Source organism: Falco peregrinus, chromosome 5, assembly GCF_023634155.1.
Source record: "Falco peregrinus isolate bFalPer1 chromosome 5, bFalPer1.pri, whole genome shotgun sequence".
NCBI classification, from domain to species: domain Eukaryota; kingdom Metazoa; phylum Chordata; class Aves; order Falconiformes; family Falconidae; genus Falco; species Falco peregrinus.
The window spans coordinates 17,217,515-17,233,737 of NC_073725.1; the positions used below are offsets into that span (position 1 = coordinate 17,217,515).

Here is a 16,223-nt window from a genome sequence, read left to right on the forward strand (position 1 = left end):
CTTTCCACTTTGCAGAGGCACACAGGTTAGCTCAGCTTCCTTCAGAGACCCACAACAGGAGAGACGGATGGTTTATTGACCAAGTATGACTAAAATCCAGGTGGAATATGTGATTCTGAGGAGATCTTTACAGGAAAGACCTATGCAACAAGATTCAAAGAGCACATTTCATCCACTGGGGCTCTGGACACAGGAATTCTTTCCTATAAGGTACATAAGGGTATAAATGCACAGCAGGTCACATCCTCTGCGCTGACAATCTTTCAAAGTACCTTTACACCAGCTTTATGATAGTGTATTTGGAAGTAACAGTTCTCTAGCGTAAAGCTGCTATTTTCAAGCAAAATTTACAGCACATGAAATCACATAAACGGTACATTTAACTTTTGGCACCTGAAGCCCTGAAAAAGATGGCCAGACTGGTGGGAAGCAGCCAGTGCACAGCATACAGCAGGTGCACAGGAGGGTTTGCAATGCACATACACTCACACTCCCACCCCAACGGCCCAGTTGCCTGCAGAACGCAGATGTCCATTATTTCCACAAAGCAGGACAAGATTGTTCAGTTGCTTGTTTTGTTGCAAGATTAAATCACAAGACCCAAAACTTGGATTTTTTCTGTTTGTTCGCTTTCAAGTTCATGGACAAGCACAAAATTGTTGCTCTGTTTGCTCTACTCATTTTGAGAAGTACCTAATGACAACACACACAGCTTCATAACACACACACAAGATGTACATACAAAACCCGCATACAATTCCAAAGAAAGATAATTTCCCAAATCCAGTTTCATTATTAGAAAGATATTGCATAGTCTATATCTTTTGATAATGTATTTATTCTTTAAAGTAGTGTATATAAATCAAGATCCATCCTGCTCATGAGTATCTTCTTAGTATTCCATCTGAACATACTGGCTACACATTAAAAAAAAGGTAAAATTTAGTAGATTTAAATCCACAAACATCACTCAAATAACTTATACGTTGCCATCTGCTACTACCGTAAAAGTTTAAAATCAAAAGGTGAAAAGTACCTTCTTCCAAGATATCAAGGCTCTGCCTGTTAAATGTGCCTTCTCTCCTACTTTCCTTTTCATAATCATATTCAAAGCTTTCCTCTTCCTTCACTGACATTGCTGAACTCGTCCCAAACAGACACGATATGATGCCTTAGTCTCACAGGAGATGGGAAGTCATTCCCCCGGAGGCTGTATTTTGGGGGAGAGCAAAGCGAGGTCTCCACAAAGCAGGATACCATCTTTCCTCACTCACATGCTCAGCCAGGGAGCTCCTGAGCAACTGAGTATTTGTCCTTAGCACAACAGCTTTCTGTTGTACAGATGGGGTGGAGGAGGGAAGAGACCATCTGTCTAATAATTGCTAGAAGATTTATGTTGTTCCTCATACCAGCTCTGAGGGCAGCCTGCTTCTGCTCAACAGCTCCACCAGCATATTCCAGACAAAGTAAGTGGGCTGAAAACCCCCGTCCTCGGAACTCCTCAGTCAACAAGGTTCTCCCTCCTCTGCCCCTGCTCGTCCAAGTGAAGTGGTAGCTTCCTGCAAGTGTCTCGGCAGCACAGCCCGACCCAGCCTCCGACTGTCACACCTAGTGAAGGGTGTGCACCTTCACGGAGTTTAATCACCTCTCAAGTTGCCCAATGCTGCAAGTAACAGATTTCAGGGGAGCAGCAAGCAGCCACAGCCTGCGCACATGGCCAATCCCACCCAGCAGAGAGGTCTCGAAGGCTGAGGCTCTTGCGCAGGAAGAGTCTGGCTCTTGCACAGCAGTCCAGCTGCACTGACACCGCTGTGCAAAGAATCAGGCTGGGGGGGAAGGGAGATTTTTTATTGCTTTTTCAAAAAAATACTATGGTTGTACCAAGCATTTAAATGACATATCACATCAGCTGTCAAACACGTTTTCCACAGTCGCCTTTACTGTGTGCTGTGGGGAAACGAAATACCTCAAGTCCACACAGGGCACCCTAATGCATTTTCAAGGGTGGACGTCTCTCTTTGTTCAACAACAAAGAAAACTCCCTCCTTGTGCTCAGACCTCTTGGTTTCCAACAGATTGTTTGCTAAACTTGACTACAGACATAGGGCAGGTTAACTTTCTTATTTAACTTTCTGCGGCTGTAGATATTTAATGTTTGCCAGGTTGCCTCCCTTACTTTTCAATGGCAAAGAGGTGCCCTTTGCTGCTTGCAGAAGGCATTCCTATGGCAGGCAAAATGGGGGCACCGCAAGCCAAGGGCAGCTCATCACCCCCCGAGGGGCCCTAACTGCTGGGGAGGAAGGGAGCCAAGCACCACAAGCCAGCGGAACGTAACAGTTAGGATCACATAGAAACAATTTCTCGACTACCACCTCTCCAGTGGTGTGAGAGTACCAGGCACTACGAGATGGGAAAGAACTTGTTTTATACAATCGCAACAAATTATTCTGGTTTATGTTTTAAACTCTTGATATTTATATACAAACACTGTACCAATGTTTATATTAAAAATAGCCAAAGGATATGAAATACATTAAGTGCTTGCTGAGGAAAGGAAGACTAATTTCTGAATAAAGAAGGACCTTACTACTCCAACTTAACCTGACCTTTGCCAAAATTTACTGCAATATTCAGCAGCAGCAATAGCCTCAAGAACTCTTTGGGAAAAAATGGGATTGTCCCTTTCTCCACTTATCATGACATTAAAAGATGCAATTTTAATAACAATGTAATAGGGTTTACTTCTAGTTTCTGGCTCCTTAGAGCTTTCCTGTGTCTTCATTTCTCCCCTGTAACAGTGAATCAAAACTCTTTAAAATAAAATAAAATAAAGACAGTAAGAGTCTTAAGTACCTACTTGCCATCCAGTGTCAATTTATCACATTTTAGTAATAGCTAGAGAATGGAAGTTCAGAGAATAACCAAAACAAACTCATTTTAAAAAAATGCCAGTAGCACCTTTTTAAACGTAGGGACAGAGGAGTCCACCCCTGCCAACCCTGTTGACATACTATGGGTTTAATATTGCTGGCAAGTGTTCACTATAGCTAACCAACTAGCTTACAAAGGAGAGCAGGGCAGTGGGTGATACACTGAAAACATGCACGTTGCTGTCCAAGATACATATAGCATCAGAATTGTTAAGGTGAAAAAGACCTTGAAGATCATCAAGTTCAACCATTAACCTAAGACTGCCAAGCCCACCACTAAACCACGTCCCTAAGTGCCACGTTTACTGGCCTTTTAAATACCTCCAGGGATGGTGACTCAACCACCTCCCTGGGCAGCCTGTTCCAAGGCTTCACAACCCTTTTGGTGAAGAACTTTTTCCTAATATCCAGCCTAAACCTCCCCGGTGCAACTTGAGACCACTTCCTCTCCTCTCTACTATCCTGTCTTCTTTGTATCACTGGTCGCTTGGGAAAAGAGACCGACAGCCACCTCACTACAGCATCCTTACAGGTAGCTGTAGACAGTGGTAAGGTCTCCCCTGAGCCACCTTCTCTCCAGGCTAAATGACAATATAAGGAGAATAAATGAGTATTTCCACAAGCTGACTTCTGAACTGTGACTCATGTGAACTCATGCCACACAGGAGGACTCTGACATTCAAAAGCTGGAAGACAAGTGTTGCAATGCCCACTTTGATATCAGTGTATGAAAAATGCTGATGCAAATTACTAATGGGTGGAGAAGGAATGTGTACCCCACCCTTACACTATCAACTCATTTTCAGTGCTATTCTGCATTAAGTCCTTCTAATAGTGCAGGAATATTGACTTTCTAAAGACTAAGAGCCAGGTTTCCAACAGATACCAAACAATAAGCAGCTATGGAGGAGGGGAAAAGCTACATTGCATATGGTTCTGAAAATATACCTTCTAATCAGGAAAGAGTCAAAAGTGATTTTTAATATTTCCTATAAATACATACTCAGGAACTTCAAGAATATACCAGAATGAACACACATTTTTATGGGTTGCCACTGCAAAGTAAAATTGGCATATTTGCTGCAATCACTGCTCTGCATTAGCGGCGAAAGACATTTAACTTCCTTCAGGAAGCTTGCTAAGTGAGCTGCAATCCTTAAAGCACACAGATGCACATTCCTCATGCGAAGCTTGCACTAAGGTACAGATGGCCTTCAGCAACTTTGCGATCAAACGGCAAACACGCGAACTAGGAGCTCATTTGAAGAAGGGTGAGGCTGGACACAACACAAACAAACCCTCATGTCCTGAGTCATTATTTCCAAGGAACTCCAATGTATTCAAATAATTCTAACCTTTCCTTATCAATAAAATTTTCCACAATTAACCACATTAATTTTGACCACAATTAACTAATAACAACAATGCTGCAAAGAGAGTCTCTGTAAGCAAACAAATCCTAAAAGCAACACCTGAAACGGCAGCACTCGGATTTTAAATATGTTGAAGAAATGTGGGTGTTTTGGGGTGGGCTTTTCAGGGAGGGAAGATAAATTGGTCATTGAACATGTGCTTTGCTCAATCAAGTAAAGTTAGCTTGTTAAATTTTCACAGGTTTTGCATGTTTCCCACTCTTTCAAAATCCCACCCAAATTATCTTCTGTCAACTCAACCAAAAGGACAGCATGTTACTTTTGCAAAAATGAAACAAAATGGGATGAAGTAGGAAAAAGCCTACCTGGAAATTCAGCAGGTGAGCAGAATAAAGAGGAAAGATACCTCCATACTGAAATACATAGAGGTAACATACAAGTACAAGTAGCTTAGGTCTGACTGAATAGAGAGTCAATGGAGGAATAAAGAACAAGAAGTGACATAGCAAAAAGCAGAAAACTAGGAAAATGGTATTAATGATTACATGAATATAAGCAAAATTCAACCATATTTATCAAGTATAGAGATACAGGACACAGAAGCAAAACAAGAACAACCTGAATGAGAATTTTAGCCACATACCTATAGAGCAAGGGCTGTTTCAGAGGTTGGATGCAACAGGCATTTGTAAGATTCTCACAGATTTAGACAGCATTAGATGCCACAAGTCAGCATCCACCCAACACCCACAGTAACACCAGGGTTACTCTGTCCACAGGGCCAGAGACAAAAGAGGCTAATATATGAGGGAGACGATGATTCATCATAAATGCCCAACCGTCAGCTAAACTCCTGCTGTATGGGGTAAGATGTCATGGGAAGCGGATTTTAAGGAAAATGGTTGACTGTGCCACCCAAAGAGATGACAGAGGTGTGTTTGCAAGGTTACCCGTAATTAAGGCGCACAGAGAAGAAACATGGAGAACCAAGAACTCTTAAGAGCTGCAGCAGGGAATACAAAATATTCTTCTAATGCTACCTTAAAGGAGTGACTTAAAAAAAAAGGGAGTGGGGGGGGGGGGGGGGGGGGAGCAGAGGGGAACCAGGACGCAGTCTTACATCTGTAAAGGCACAATATAGGCAAGGCAAGTAATCATTCTTACATTCTTAAAGTGGCTGAGAGGTCAAGGAGAACAAGCGTTAACATTATTAATTATTGTTCAATGAAAAAGAAAGTTAGGGAGCTTGCTGATAATTATTTCAGTGCAGTGGAAAATAAAACAGAGAAAAGCTCCAAACAGTAACTGCAAACAGAACATGTGATCACGTGATGAAAAAATTTCAACGTGACCAGGAAGAAAATACAGGTAGGGGTTGAAAGTTAGAGAAGAGCAAAACCAGGATAAGGTGTGCTGGAATGACAAAGAGAGTGAGATAAAGTTGCTCAAGCAAACATAAAAGCAGTTAGAAGCTTCAGCATGTGTAACGAACAGGGCACACAGTGGGATTGGCAGGGAAAAAAGGAAAAAGCGCCATCTTCTCCACAAGAATTGCTGAAACTCAAGGCCCACAAAAGCAGGAGAAAAGAGCCAATTGCACATACACAAAGCCACCTGGAATTGTAGGCAATGAACTCTCAGGCATTAGCATGAAGTTGTTCAGCTAGAAATAAACGAGTAACGGAAGAAACCACAAGAAAAGTAATTTGAGCCAAAGTCAACCTGGACTTCTCTACAAAGCATTGTTCATTGAGAGGATAAAAAAAATGGCTAAAGAAAGAGGCAGGGGGAGAAGGCTATTCATAAAGATTTCTATGGGTATCTATTTATCTGTTTATTTAGTTGTTTGGTAGTTTGTGTGTGGGGGTTGCATTGTTTTTTTCACCTGAGTTGCATTACATGTGGGTTTTTTTAAGAATCTATTTGGTTTTGTCTAAAACACCCAAACATCTAGATGAACCTAGACTTTTATACTGCTTCCTTTCATGATAGATGTCTACAAAAGTTTTATCTTTTCTTCTTTTATCATTGGTTCTGTCAATCTCAAAGTCTGAGGTGAAAATAGCTACTTCCCTACCCAAGTACACACCCAGCTCTTTCCCCTTCGCATTCCACCTACGCAATATATTTAATTAATGCCAAGTAAGGTGACAACCGTTGCTCATATTATAAAATGTTATACTTGAGAATTATTTAAAAAGCACAGTGTAACAGTTGTTATTTACAGAAGTTTAATTTTATTGTAATGCTATTCAAACAGTATGACATTTTATTGTCTTATTTCCATCTACTCCTACCAAAAATAAACTCTGTAGGGGACCTTACCTAAAGGGATTAATTCATTACTCCAACCCTAGAAAGTCTTTGTAAAGATTTATAAATGGCAAATTTTGAGCATGTTAATTTTTTTGCAAGGTATTAAAAAAAAATAACTGCCACCAAACCCAATTTGAAGACATCATTACTCTGTTGGTTCATTAAATCTGAAGTAACAGTGAGAGTCACTTTTTTACCTATTAAGTTAAATGATAGCATTATAGCCTGATGTAATTTTAGAGGGCTTTTTTTCTCTGAAGAGCAAGAAACCACATGCTGCTGAAATAGTTATTAAAAAAAGGAAAACAGATGAAGTCACATCTTTTACATGGAAATCTGAGTCTCAGCAGCTCTGATAAAAAAATGTATGAACAAATTAATCAGAAAAATAATACTGTAGGATAGTATCTTGTGAGGTTTCCAATTAGTTTCAATGTACCACCAACTCTCCTCTGTTACATTTACCAAAAAGGGTGAACTGGGTGGGATTCACAAATTGAATGCATGCATACATCTGAGCTCCAGAGAGTTCATGTATAGCAGAGAAATGAGCTCTTTAACTATCTTCATCTTGTCCTAAAATAGATATTCAAAACAGGTCAGCTGAGCCGCAACTGCCTATCACTCTCTACAGAATATAAAAAGACTCTCAGGCAAATGACTCTGGTATTGACAAATACATGGCAGAAAAATCAAACATCAATCAAGAGACAGGCATCTCTTATAATATGCCATCTGCTCCAGGTTTTTGGAAAAGCTCCATTTTCTTCTATAAAAATTTCTTTTGTCTCCCACTACAATTAGAATACCTTTTTCCATCAACAGGAAAAAGGTCAATACCATTTCAAACCCAAGTTAATGTGCCAGTATTGAAGGCCAAAGACTGTGCCTTCCACCGCACCTCTCAAATCCTTTTCTTGTGTACTTCAACTGGGAGAAGCAAAAGAACATTAACCCCGTAAAGGCTCCAAGAAACCCTGGAGGGCTACCACTCACCTGAGAGGCTGAGACAGGACTGACAGCACTATGCTTCCATCATGTAAGAAGTAATATTTTAATAATTTTTAAAAAAAATAGTAATTTTAAGGAAGTATTATGCCTTACCTACCGGAGAAATGGTTTCCCTATGAGACATTAAACGCTGCTTTCTCTTTGAGGAGACCTTCCCAAACACTTCAAGCAGCCAGCACGCACATACTCAGGTCTCAGGTCATGGAAGAAGTACGCTGGGTGGTGGCTCAGTGCTCACAGGAAAACTCGTAAGCCCAGAATCAGAGCAACCACTAGTGCTCCTGAGGCCCTGATCCCACAAAGGATTTAAATGCTTGCCTAACACCTGTTGCTTATTCCACTACCATGGAACTCCCATAGTTTCTCCAGTGCAGCACACACCTTAAGACAAAACTGATGAGCAGATCGGCTCTTCACTCAGACATTCAGGCATACCACACCTCTGCATAGCAACGCTTTGACCAGACAAAGGACCATAAAAATGAACAATAAAAAGGTTATCTGCATTTAACCGGGGGGGTGGTGGGGGGGTGGTGTAGAAATCAGCTACTGCTTTTAATGGCAGCATAACTGTTCTATTTCTAAAGCTTCTAAAACCAGGCCAACTCAGCTTGTTACATCATGCAGATTAATCAGATGCTACAGTATTTACTAGGGTTAAACCTAGGATAAAGGTTACATAATGGATTAAATCCAATTTAAAGTGGTCAGATCTTTCAAATAAATACACACCTTTCCTCTTTGAATACCTGGACTCCTGTAATCAATTAAACATAAGAGAAGTTTAACAAGTTTCTGAAATGGCATTCAGTTCCAAGATCTAGTACAGAGAAATAAATGGAAGCACATACCACTGAAAAGACCATAAAAACACATTCAAAATTTTGTCACAATTATCTTTACTCTTTACGTCCCCTCTGATACTGTTATCAAATCACTACAAAATATCTTTGTGTAACACATACTTACAACATCCCCATGGCCTACTCTCCTTTCTGCTCTTTGCTTCACTTTGATCTTGGACTTGTCTTGTTTAAACCAAGCTCTCCCACCAGAATAAAATCCATATATAACTACTGCTTTCCCAAAGGCTGCATTTTCTTTTACAGGTTATCACTGAATGCCATCAATGAGAAATCTTGATTTTTCCACTCTGCAGAGAATACAGTTTTAGCCATTCCCTATTCTTCCTCATGTGCCTTCTGTCAGAAGTCTGATGAAAACATTCAGTACTCTGATAAAGAAATAATCACCCAAGCAAACATTAGAAAAATTGGAGAAGGCCCAGAAGATAGTTTTCCAATTCAAAAAGTTAACCTGCTCACTTTTAGGAAACTCCAGTTTCAAACGTCTTTCACAGACAAATAACCAGTGAGAAAACACATACTGCCTATTAACACATTAAATATATACATATTACAGCATATTGGTAGTGCAGAAAAAACAGACTTAAAACTCAAACCAGTACAGAATCTTACAGTAAGTGTATTTAATTTTAGCTCAATACATACAGTTATCATTTCAAATACCACTGCCCCTGCCCAAAGGTTGCTCATACAGTACATACACTCCTCTGCCACTCCCTTTGAAAAAAAGAAAGCTATACGGCTGAGTCTCTTGTAGCACACTCACAAGAGATGTTCAGCTGCAACAGAAATGCAGGCATCTCCACTACACCAGGGTACCTTTTTCTAGGTATTTCATTTTTAAAACCCTTGAATAACGATGCTCCAATCTTACAAGCTCCAAATTCTGCAACAAGAGACTACAAATAAATATTTACCATCTGTGCATTCCTCATAATACCAGTCCAGTTCATAATAATCTGCTTCAATAAATTTCTGCATAGTCAGTATCCTTCAACAACATAGACGAGATTTCACTTCTCTGCTAAGGTCAAGTGAAATGCAGCCATGCCTTCCTGCCTTGGCGAAATACCACAGCGCAAGGAAGCTCAGAGGAAGCTGAAAATAAGCTGCACATCTTCAACGAGGCAACTAAAATAAAAAGGGGGGTGCGGAGGGTGTATTTGGAAAATATAAAAATAAAATAAAAACCAGAAAAAGGATGCAGAAGGGAGAAGCAGATGCCCTGGCGGCTCCTCTAATAAAGAAGCTCTGCACAGGAGCCTTGGATGGGTGTTAACAAAATCATCCTATCGAAAGGCTGATGCGCTGACGTAGGGGACACACACCACCACCGCCTGGCTGATTCTAACTCATTCCTTTCCTCCCTAGTCTCCACATCTCTTTCAGTCTAACATGTTGCTATGGAGACGAGCTGGCACCAGAAGCAATGCAGAGATAAAGAAAATGCATTTTGCTTTTCTGGCTTTATGGACTAGAAGTACCCCTCCATGCTGGAAGCAAAAATCCTTGCTCAGAAAGATGATACAACTCTCTGCTGACTGCTCACTGAACAGCACCATCATGCCATCACAATTCACCGGTTACATGCAGTACATTAATAATGAAAATCTAGTCCATTACTACTCTCCTCCCCGATCTGATAAAAGCCTGCCTTCCCCATGGAAAATTAAGCTACGTTACAGCTTTGTTACGCTATTCTGGGCTGATATAATAGAATCCTTTATGCATCTTGTTATTGCAAAAGTGGTAAACAAAAAAATGAAAGAATCAGAAACATCAGGACAGCAATACATTTCCCTTTGCAATAAAGCTAATCTGTTTCTACTTTTGCCCTGTCCATGAACGACTGACCCTTTTTGGGGTTTGGTTTTTTTTTCTTCCCAAGCATCTGAGCTTCACAGCTGAAAACAAGAGGTTAGGACAAACTTTCACTACTCTATTCCTAAAAATGTTGAAGACTGTCACACAGATTAGCTTAATGTCTGTATTCAGTGTTTTGGAAATGAAAGAGAAGACTTTATTTTTGCAGCACAAAATAGAATTGTTTAAGCTATTAGAAGAAAATCTGTCTGAGAAAGAGATGGTGTTAAATCATCACCACACAGCGATTCAATAAGCATGTCTGAATCTGAGCAGGTACAGTTACCAAAGGCACTGACATCCATTTTGTACATAACAGCCACATACTCTTCAGCCCTTTCTCCTCCTTTTTTAGGAAACTGTATTCCTTTATGAACACCAGTAGAATCGCATATGTTAATAACACAAGGTAGTAGGCCATACTGGGTCTGAGTAAGGAGGTGTCTGCCCAGCCAAAGGCTCCATCTACAAGAACAGCCATGAGCGGGTAAAGGAGAACCAGCCAATACTTCCCTCAACTGCCCTCCCAACCTCCAATTTTTCCAGCTTCAGAGACAGCCTGATACAGATACAGTGTCTAGTTTTAGCAGTTCTTGATGGACTTTCCCTGTCTATTCTTGCGCCCGTATACATTTTCAGAACCTCCAACATCCTCTTGCAAGGAGTTCCACACATCTACTATTCATGATATAAGAAGCCCTCACCTTCTGCTTTGCAACTCAATTTTACTAACTTAATTCACTGCTTCCAGCTCTGAAATCTGAATGCTCAATCTCTCCTTTCCAATCACTCATGATTTCGCGGATTTCTATTAAGTTCACTCTCAGTCATGTCTTCTCTATGTTGTTACCACATATTCTACTCCCTGACTGGTACCACTTTGCTCTATGTAACAGCAATATTTAAGACATAGTCAAGCTATGCAAAGGAAAATACATACATTTCATGACCGCATTAGTATTTCAACTTTTCTGGTATAAAAATTAACACTGCAGTAATTCTGAGGTTGGGAATTGCTACATCCCTTTTATAGATTGATAGCTGAAGCACAGATTAACACATCGGTTCATGCATCTGCCAAACATTTTTCAGTGGCAGTTGAGCATGCTATTCACTCAGCTCCAAAGTTCCAGGTGACAGCCAAACTCAAATACACCTTTGTTTGCAGGCACATTACTTCCACTGGAAAATAACATGTTTCTAAGTCGGGGTGTGTCAGGGTGTCTGTGTGTCGGGGTGTAGAAATCCCTGTGTTCATCCTACAATATTGTAACCTATTTGGCAATATGCACAAGATTCCCCTCTACTCAGCACCGGTGAGGCCACACCTGGGGTACTACGTCTGGTTAGGGTTCCCCAGTGTTAAGAGAGAGATGGAGCTACTGGAGGCAGAGTCCAGCAAAGGGCCACAAAGGCCAAGGAATCAAAGCATCTCTCCTATGAGGAAAGGCTGAGGGAGCTGGGACTGTTCAGCCAGGAGATGAGAGCGCTCAGGGGGATCTTACCAATGTGTATAAATATCTGAACAGAGGCTGCAAAGATGACAGATGCAGGCTCTTTTCAGTGATGCCCAGAGGCATCTAGCACAAACTGAAACACAGGTGGGTCATGCTGCACATAAGAATTTGTGGTTGGTTTGTTGTTGGTTTTTTTTTTTTTTTTTTAAATAGAAGGGTGACTGAGCACTGTCACAGCCTGCTTAGGGGACACTCTTTGAGCAGGAGGATTGGACCAGATGACTTGCAGAGGTCACTTCCACGCTCAACCATTCTGCTCTTCTGTGATTTTGTAGTTCAAGGGCCTCCACCCATTTACTTAATTTTTTTAATTGCCACTGACTAAGATCTTTGAACTTTTTTCATTATACAAAACACTCATTTTTAACTTCCTAGGCAGTAGGAACAAGGGCACATGGTTTCAGACCACTGTGAACTTCAAAGCTTCATAGAGACTGGAAGTGCTAGAGCTCTTCCGCAAATACAGTTCCCCCTTGCCCCTGTGAGATGTTCTCGGCTGGGCAGCAAATTGAAGCCCATGTTTCTAAACCACTGGTTTTGTCCAACTTTATTTACTCTTAGGACCCTGTCTGTTCTCCTTCATAGGCCAGCATTAGGCACCTGGGGCCAAGGCCTGCAGCTCTCCTGCAGTCAGTCTCCAGATGAAGAGGTCTAATGTTGGTACTTCAGTTATTACTGGTGGTCAACTGAGTTGGTGTAATACCCAAATGAAGTCAGTCAACCTGCTCTAGGCTGGAAGCACTGTGATTCTTGGGTGGCTAATTCAAAGCAAAGAAGCACACCCTTAACCAAGGCACTGCCATATTTACTGGCGCTTCTCCCTCATTTACAGGATACCAAAATGCAAAGTCAACAAGAATTGAACAGTCTGCATCTGAGCTCTGGCTGCCACAGCTTTTGCCCCTCTGTACCCACCACAGGTCAGGAAATCTTAACGTCTTCTTAACTTCTACCCTTGTACATGAAAAGCGCAGAGATCATAATGATTTCCCCACAGAGGCTCCCCCTGTTACAATGCTTTTGCATCAAGCTAACCTTACCTCTTGAAATCTAGAGGCACACTGAAATAACAAGGGTCTGAAAAACAAAACTTATTTGCATTTTGACAGAGACTGTGTTATTTTTGGCTTTATTTTGCTGATCAGATTTTTGTTACACCCAATACTGATGTGAAAGCAACACAATAAGCATACATGAACTTCAAGTAGGTAAGTCACAAAGGATTATATAAAAGCCACTGAAAGCCTTTGGACAAAGTCATACAAATTATCTTTAAACAAATCACATTTCAAATAGTGCAACCTTTTTTGCCAAATGTGATCATTCTGCCGTCACAATGTGCCATCTTGAAACAGGAACGTGACAAGGCAATCCAGCCCTAGCTCAGTCTTGCCTTGTGAGTATGCATAACTGAAATTCTGCAAGAACTGCACACGCTATTAAACGCAATTAAGGCTACACTGTTAAAATACTGTCAGAGAAAAATAAAGGTTCCTATGGCAACATTAACTCAATTGCTCTGCATATAAGCTATTTGTTCCACTTGTATTATTTTTGTCCAAAAGGTAATTTCAGTCTGGTAATGCTATTAAACAAGCATTTAAAATACAAACACTGGCTACAAGCTTAAATTGCTGCAGGGACTCTCTCCTTTTTAATTCCTGACATTTTAAACAAAGGAAATCTTCAACACGACAGAATTTTCATCTTACTGTCTTCCCCCCGGCACACACCCCCCCTTTCCAATGAGACGGGATAGAAACAGCTCAAGGTGGGGGTTTGGGGCTTCTTGTTCATTTTAATGATATTTTTCTACAGATTTGATTGGAAACATTGGTATAATGCAGAAAGGCATTCTTCTTCTGTGAAGAAAATCACTTGTGTGGTCAAATGACTTCAGAACTCCTCAAGAGACTTGGAAATATGGGATAAGTGTATGGCCTTCCCAGCATGAAAACAGAAACCCTTGACAGACAGAATACTACATATCCAGATATCCACATGCAAGCATCCCTTCAATTATATAAGAAAGTGTAGCTTCATAAAGTGGGAGCTGGAAGGGTTGTCAAGTTGTCAACATGAAAGTCTGACCAGGCTGACAAATCAGTTGCATCCTTGCAGAACCTACTTTCAGCCTCTGCAGCCCTACTTTTCCTTCCTACAGCTATAAACCAGATTCATCTTATGTAAAACTTATCAGAACACATTTTTCTTTAGACTGCTTCTACCAACATTGAACCTCTGTGTATTCACATCTCCATATTACAACACTATTTCTGAGATTTTTATGTGTTTTTTTTACTTACCTAAACATTCATATAAAACTTAAGGTTAAGAAAGATTTCAGATAATAGATTTGTGACTAAAAGGAATCTGCTTTTTCCTATTCCAAAGCTAAATACAGTTGTTCACATGCATTCAACATTCTCTTCCAGCTGCTAGATTTTGCTCCATTTTTTCTATGGTTAATTTCAAAGCAAGCAAACAAACAAAAACCCACCACTTTTACTTGTTCTCCACAGAGCAAAATATGCAGACTGATAAAAAATTCTGGTAGCCAACTGTGATCACCTAGACTGAGCACTCCTCAAGTTTGCAGTTACAAAGGGGTTTTATTAAGCAGAAAAGTTGGCTTGAAAAAGCTTTTAAGCCCTCTCCTCCTTCCTTTTTGCTAGAATAAATCCATACCATAGGTTAACACTGATCTGCCTAAATTAACCAGGCTACAAAATTCACACAATTCCTTTCCCTTGTTTGAAGAGAATTTTTGACTAAGGTAATTGCAACTACCTCATTTATAAACATGGCCTCTCAAGAAAGTTGGAGGAGAACACTCGAGGATGCAGCGAACCATGTTGCGAGGGTGCAAAGCAGCAGCAAGTCATCTCTGCTAGCAAATAAAGTATACAAAGAGTGTCACTGCAAACTATGTCACTATAAATCATGAGTTCCCATGCTTGGTCATTCTCAGCTTTCTCCTCCAAACCTTTTCCAGTTCCAGGAGGATCCTCTGAAACTGAACACCAGAGCTGGATGGAGTATTTCCCTGACAGCTGCAACAGTGCATTACCTCCCATTTGATTAACTCTGGGTCACATTTCTTCTTTTGGCTGCAGCATCACATCAGGATGTTCAGATAATTAAACACCATATCCTTTCATTATTTTCTACAGTCGCCACCACTCAGGATAAAGTTGTCCATTAACATCACCTGGAGCCCTTTCCATCAGAGGAGCAGCTGTACAGACCATCACTATGCAATGCATATTGTTAACAGTCAGGGTTGCCATAATACTTACTTTGCAAATTGACATTTTTAACTGACTTTAAAAAACAAGTAAGTTAAAGAACATTAGAAAGGAAAGCAAGCATATTTACAAGTCCAAATGATTTTCAAGGACAGGCTGGCATGCTGTTCTTTCTAAACTGGAATCTCATTTACTGAAGTGAAGAGTTACTGGTGTTTCACCTTCTAAAAGAACAGTTGAACAGCAGTCATTCTGTGACTTGCACACTTAGTCAGAGCAACAACTCTGCAACTTTAGACAGAGACTCCTCCACTATAGTTATTTTGCTTAGCAAGATGTCACTGTGGCTTGCTCAATCTGAAAAGTGGAACCAGAGCAGTGAAAAGCATTGTTATCAGCAGCTTTCAGAATTGGTATTTAGAAAAATGGGTGCTTCAGATTTGATCAACTCTCCTTTGTCAAAATGGAATTGCTATTCAGGGCTTCAAAATGGTACAAGTACTTCCTGCCGATGGGACAGAGCTGGTCCCTTCCAACACCATAAGGGTGTTTAAACACTGACCTCACCTGGTAGACAAAAGACCCTTCTGATGCAGAGAAGAATCTAACTTCTCCCACTGAAACAAAATGATTTAACATGAGACAGGGGCAGACAGATGAAATGAAGTTACTTAAGGACAAAAACCTATTTTCCACATGAGAAGATTATTTCTCCCTTCCCCCAAATTATTACTGAGGAGTACTATATTTGCACGTGTATAAAATCAAAATAGATATGGTCTTCAGCAACCTACCTGCAAAACCAGCTGCATAGGTTAATTAAGGTATCACTGGGCATACTCAAATGCTCTAAATGAGACCATGACAGCGAGAAACAGACATTTAGGAGAATACACCCCTATCCAGCATAAAGCAAACGAAGAATAAAGCTTTAAAGAATCATATTTGTAAACTGTTCACCATTTAGAAATAATGTAAACTACAATCTCTGATTTCTGTTGTTATATTTCTCCTGGAGACAACAAGAATATTTGTTGAGCTTAACATCACTCTTGATTGGATAGACTAAAATATTACAGCAGCATGGTTATGACCTGTT

The 16,223-nt window shown here is 40.4% G+C and overlaps 1 protein-coding gene across 12 annotated transcripts in view; it reads right to left on the minus strand.

Moving 5' to 3' along the window:
• Window positions 1-16,223, minus strand: part of TRAK1 (trafficking kinesin protein 1) — a 140,707-nt gene that overhangs the window by 50,091 nt on the left and 74,393 nt on the right. The window contains exon 1 of one of the 12 annotated variants that reach the window (XM_005242219.3): window positions 9,414-9,737. The exons of 6 other annotated variants lie outside the window; for them this stretch is intronic. In XM_005242219.3, the coding sequence (XP_005242276.2) occupies window positions 9,414-9,477 (64 nt within the window). In that variant the 5' untranslated portion in view covers window positions 9,478-9,737. Of the gene's footprint in view, window positions 1-1,036; window positions 1,285-7,723; window positions 7,856-9,413; window positions 9,738-16,223 lie in introns of those variants that run through there. 5 more of the 12 variants (XM_027793745.2, XM_027793744.2, XM_027793743.2 and 2 more) reach the window with 5 other exon arrangements.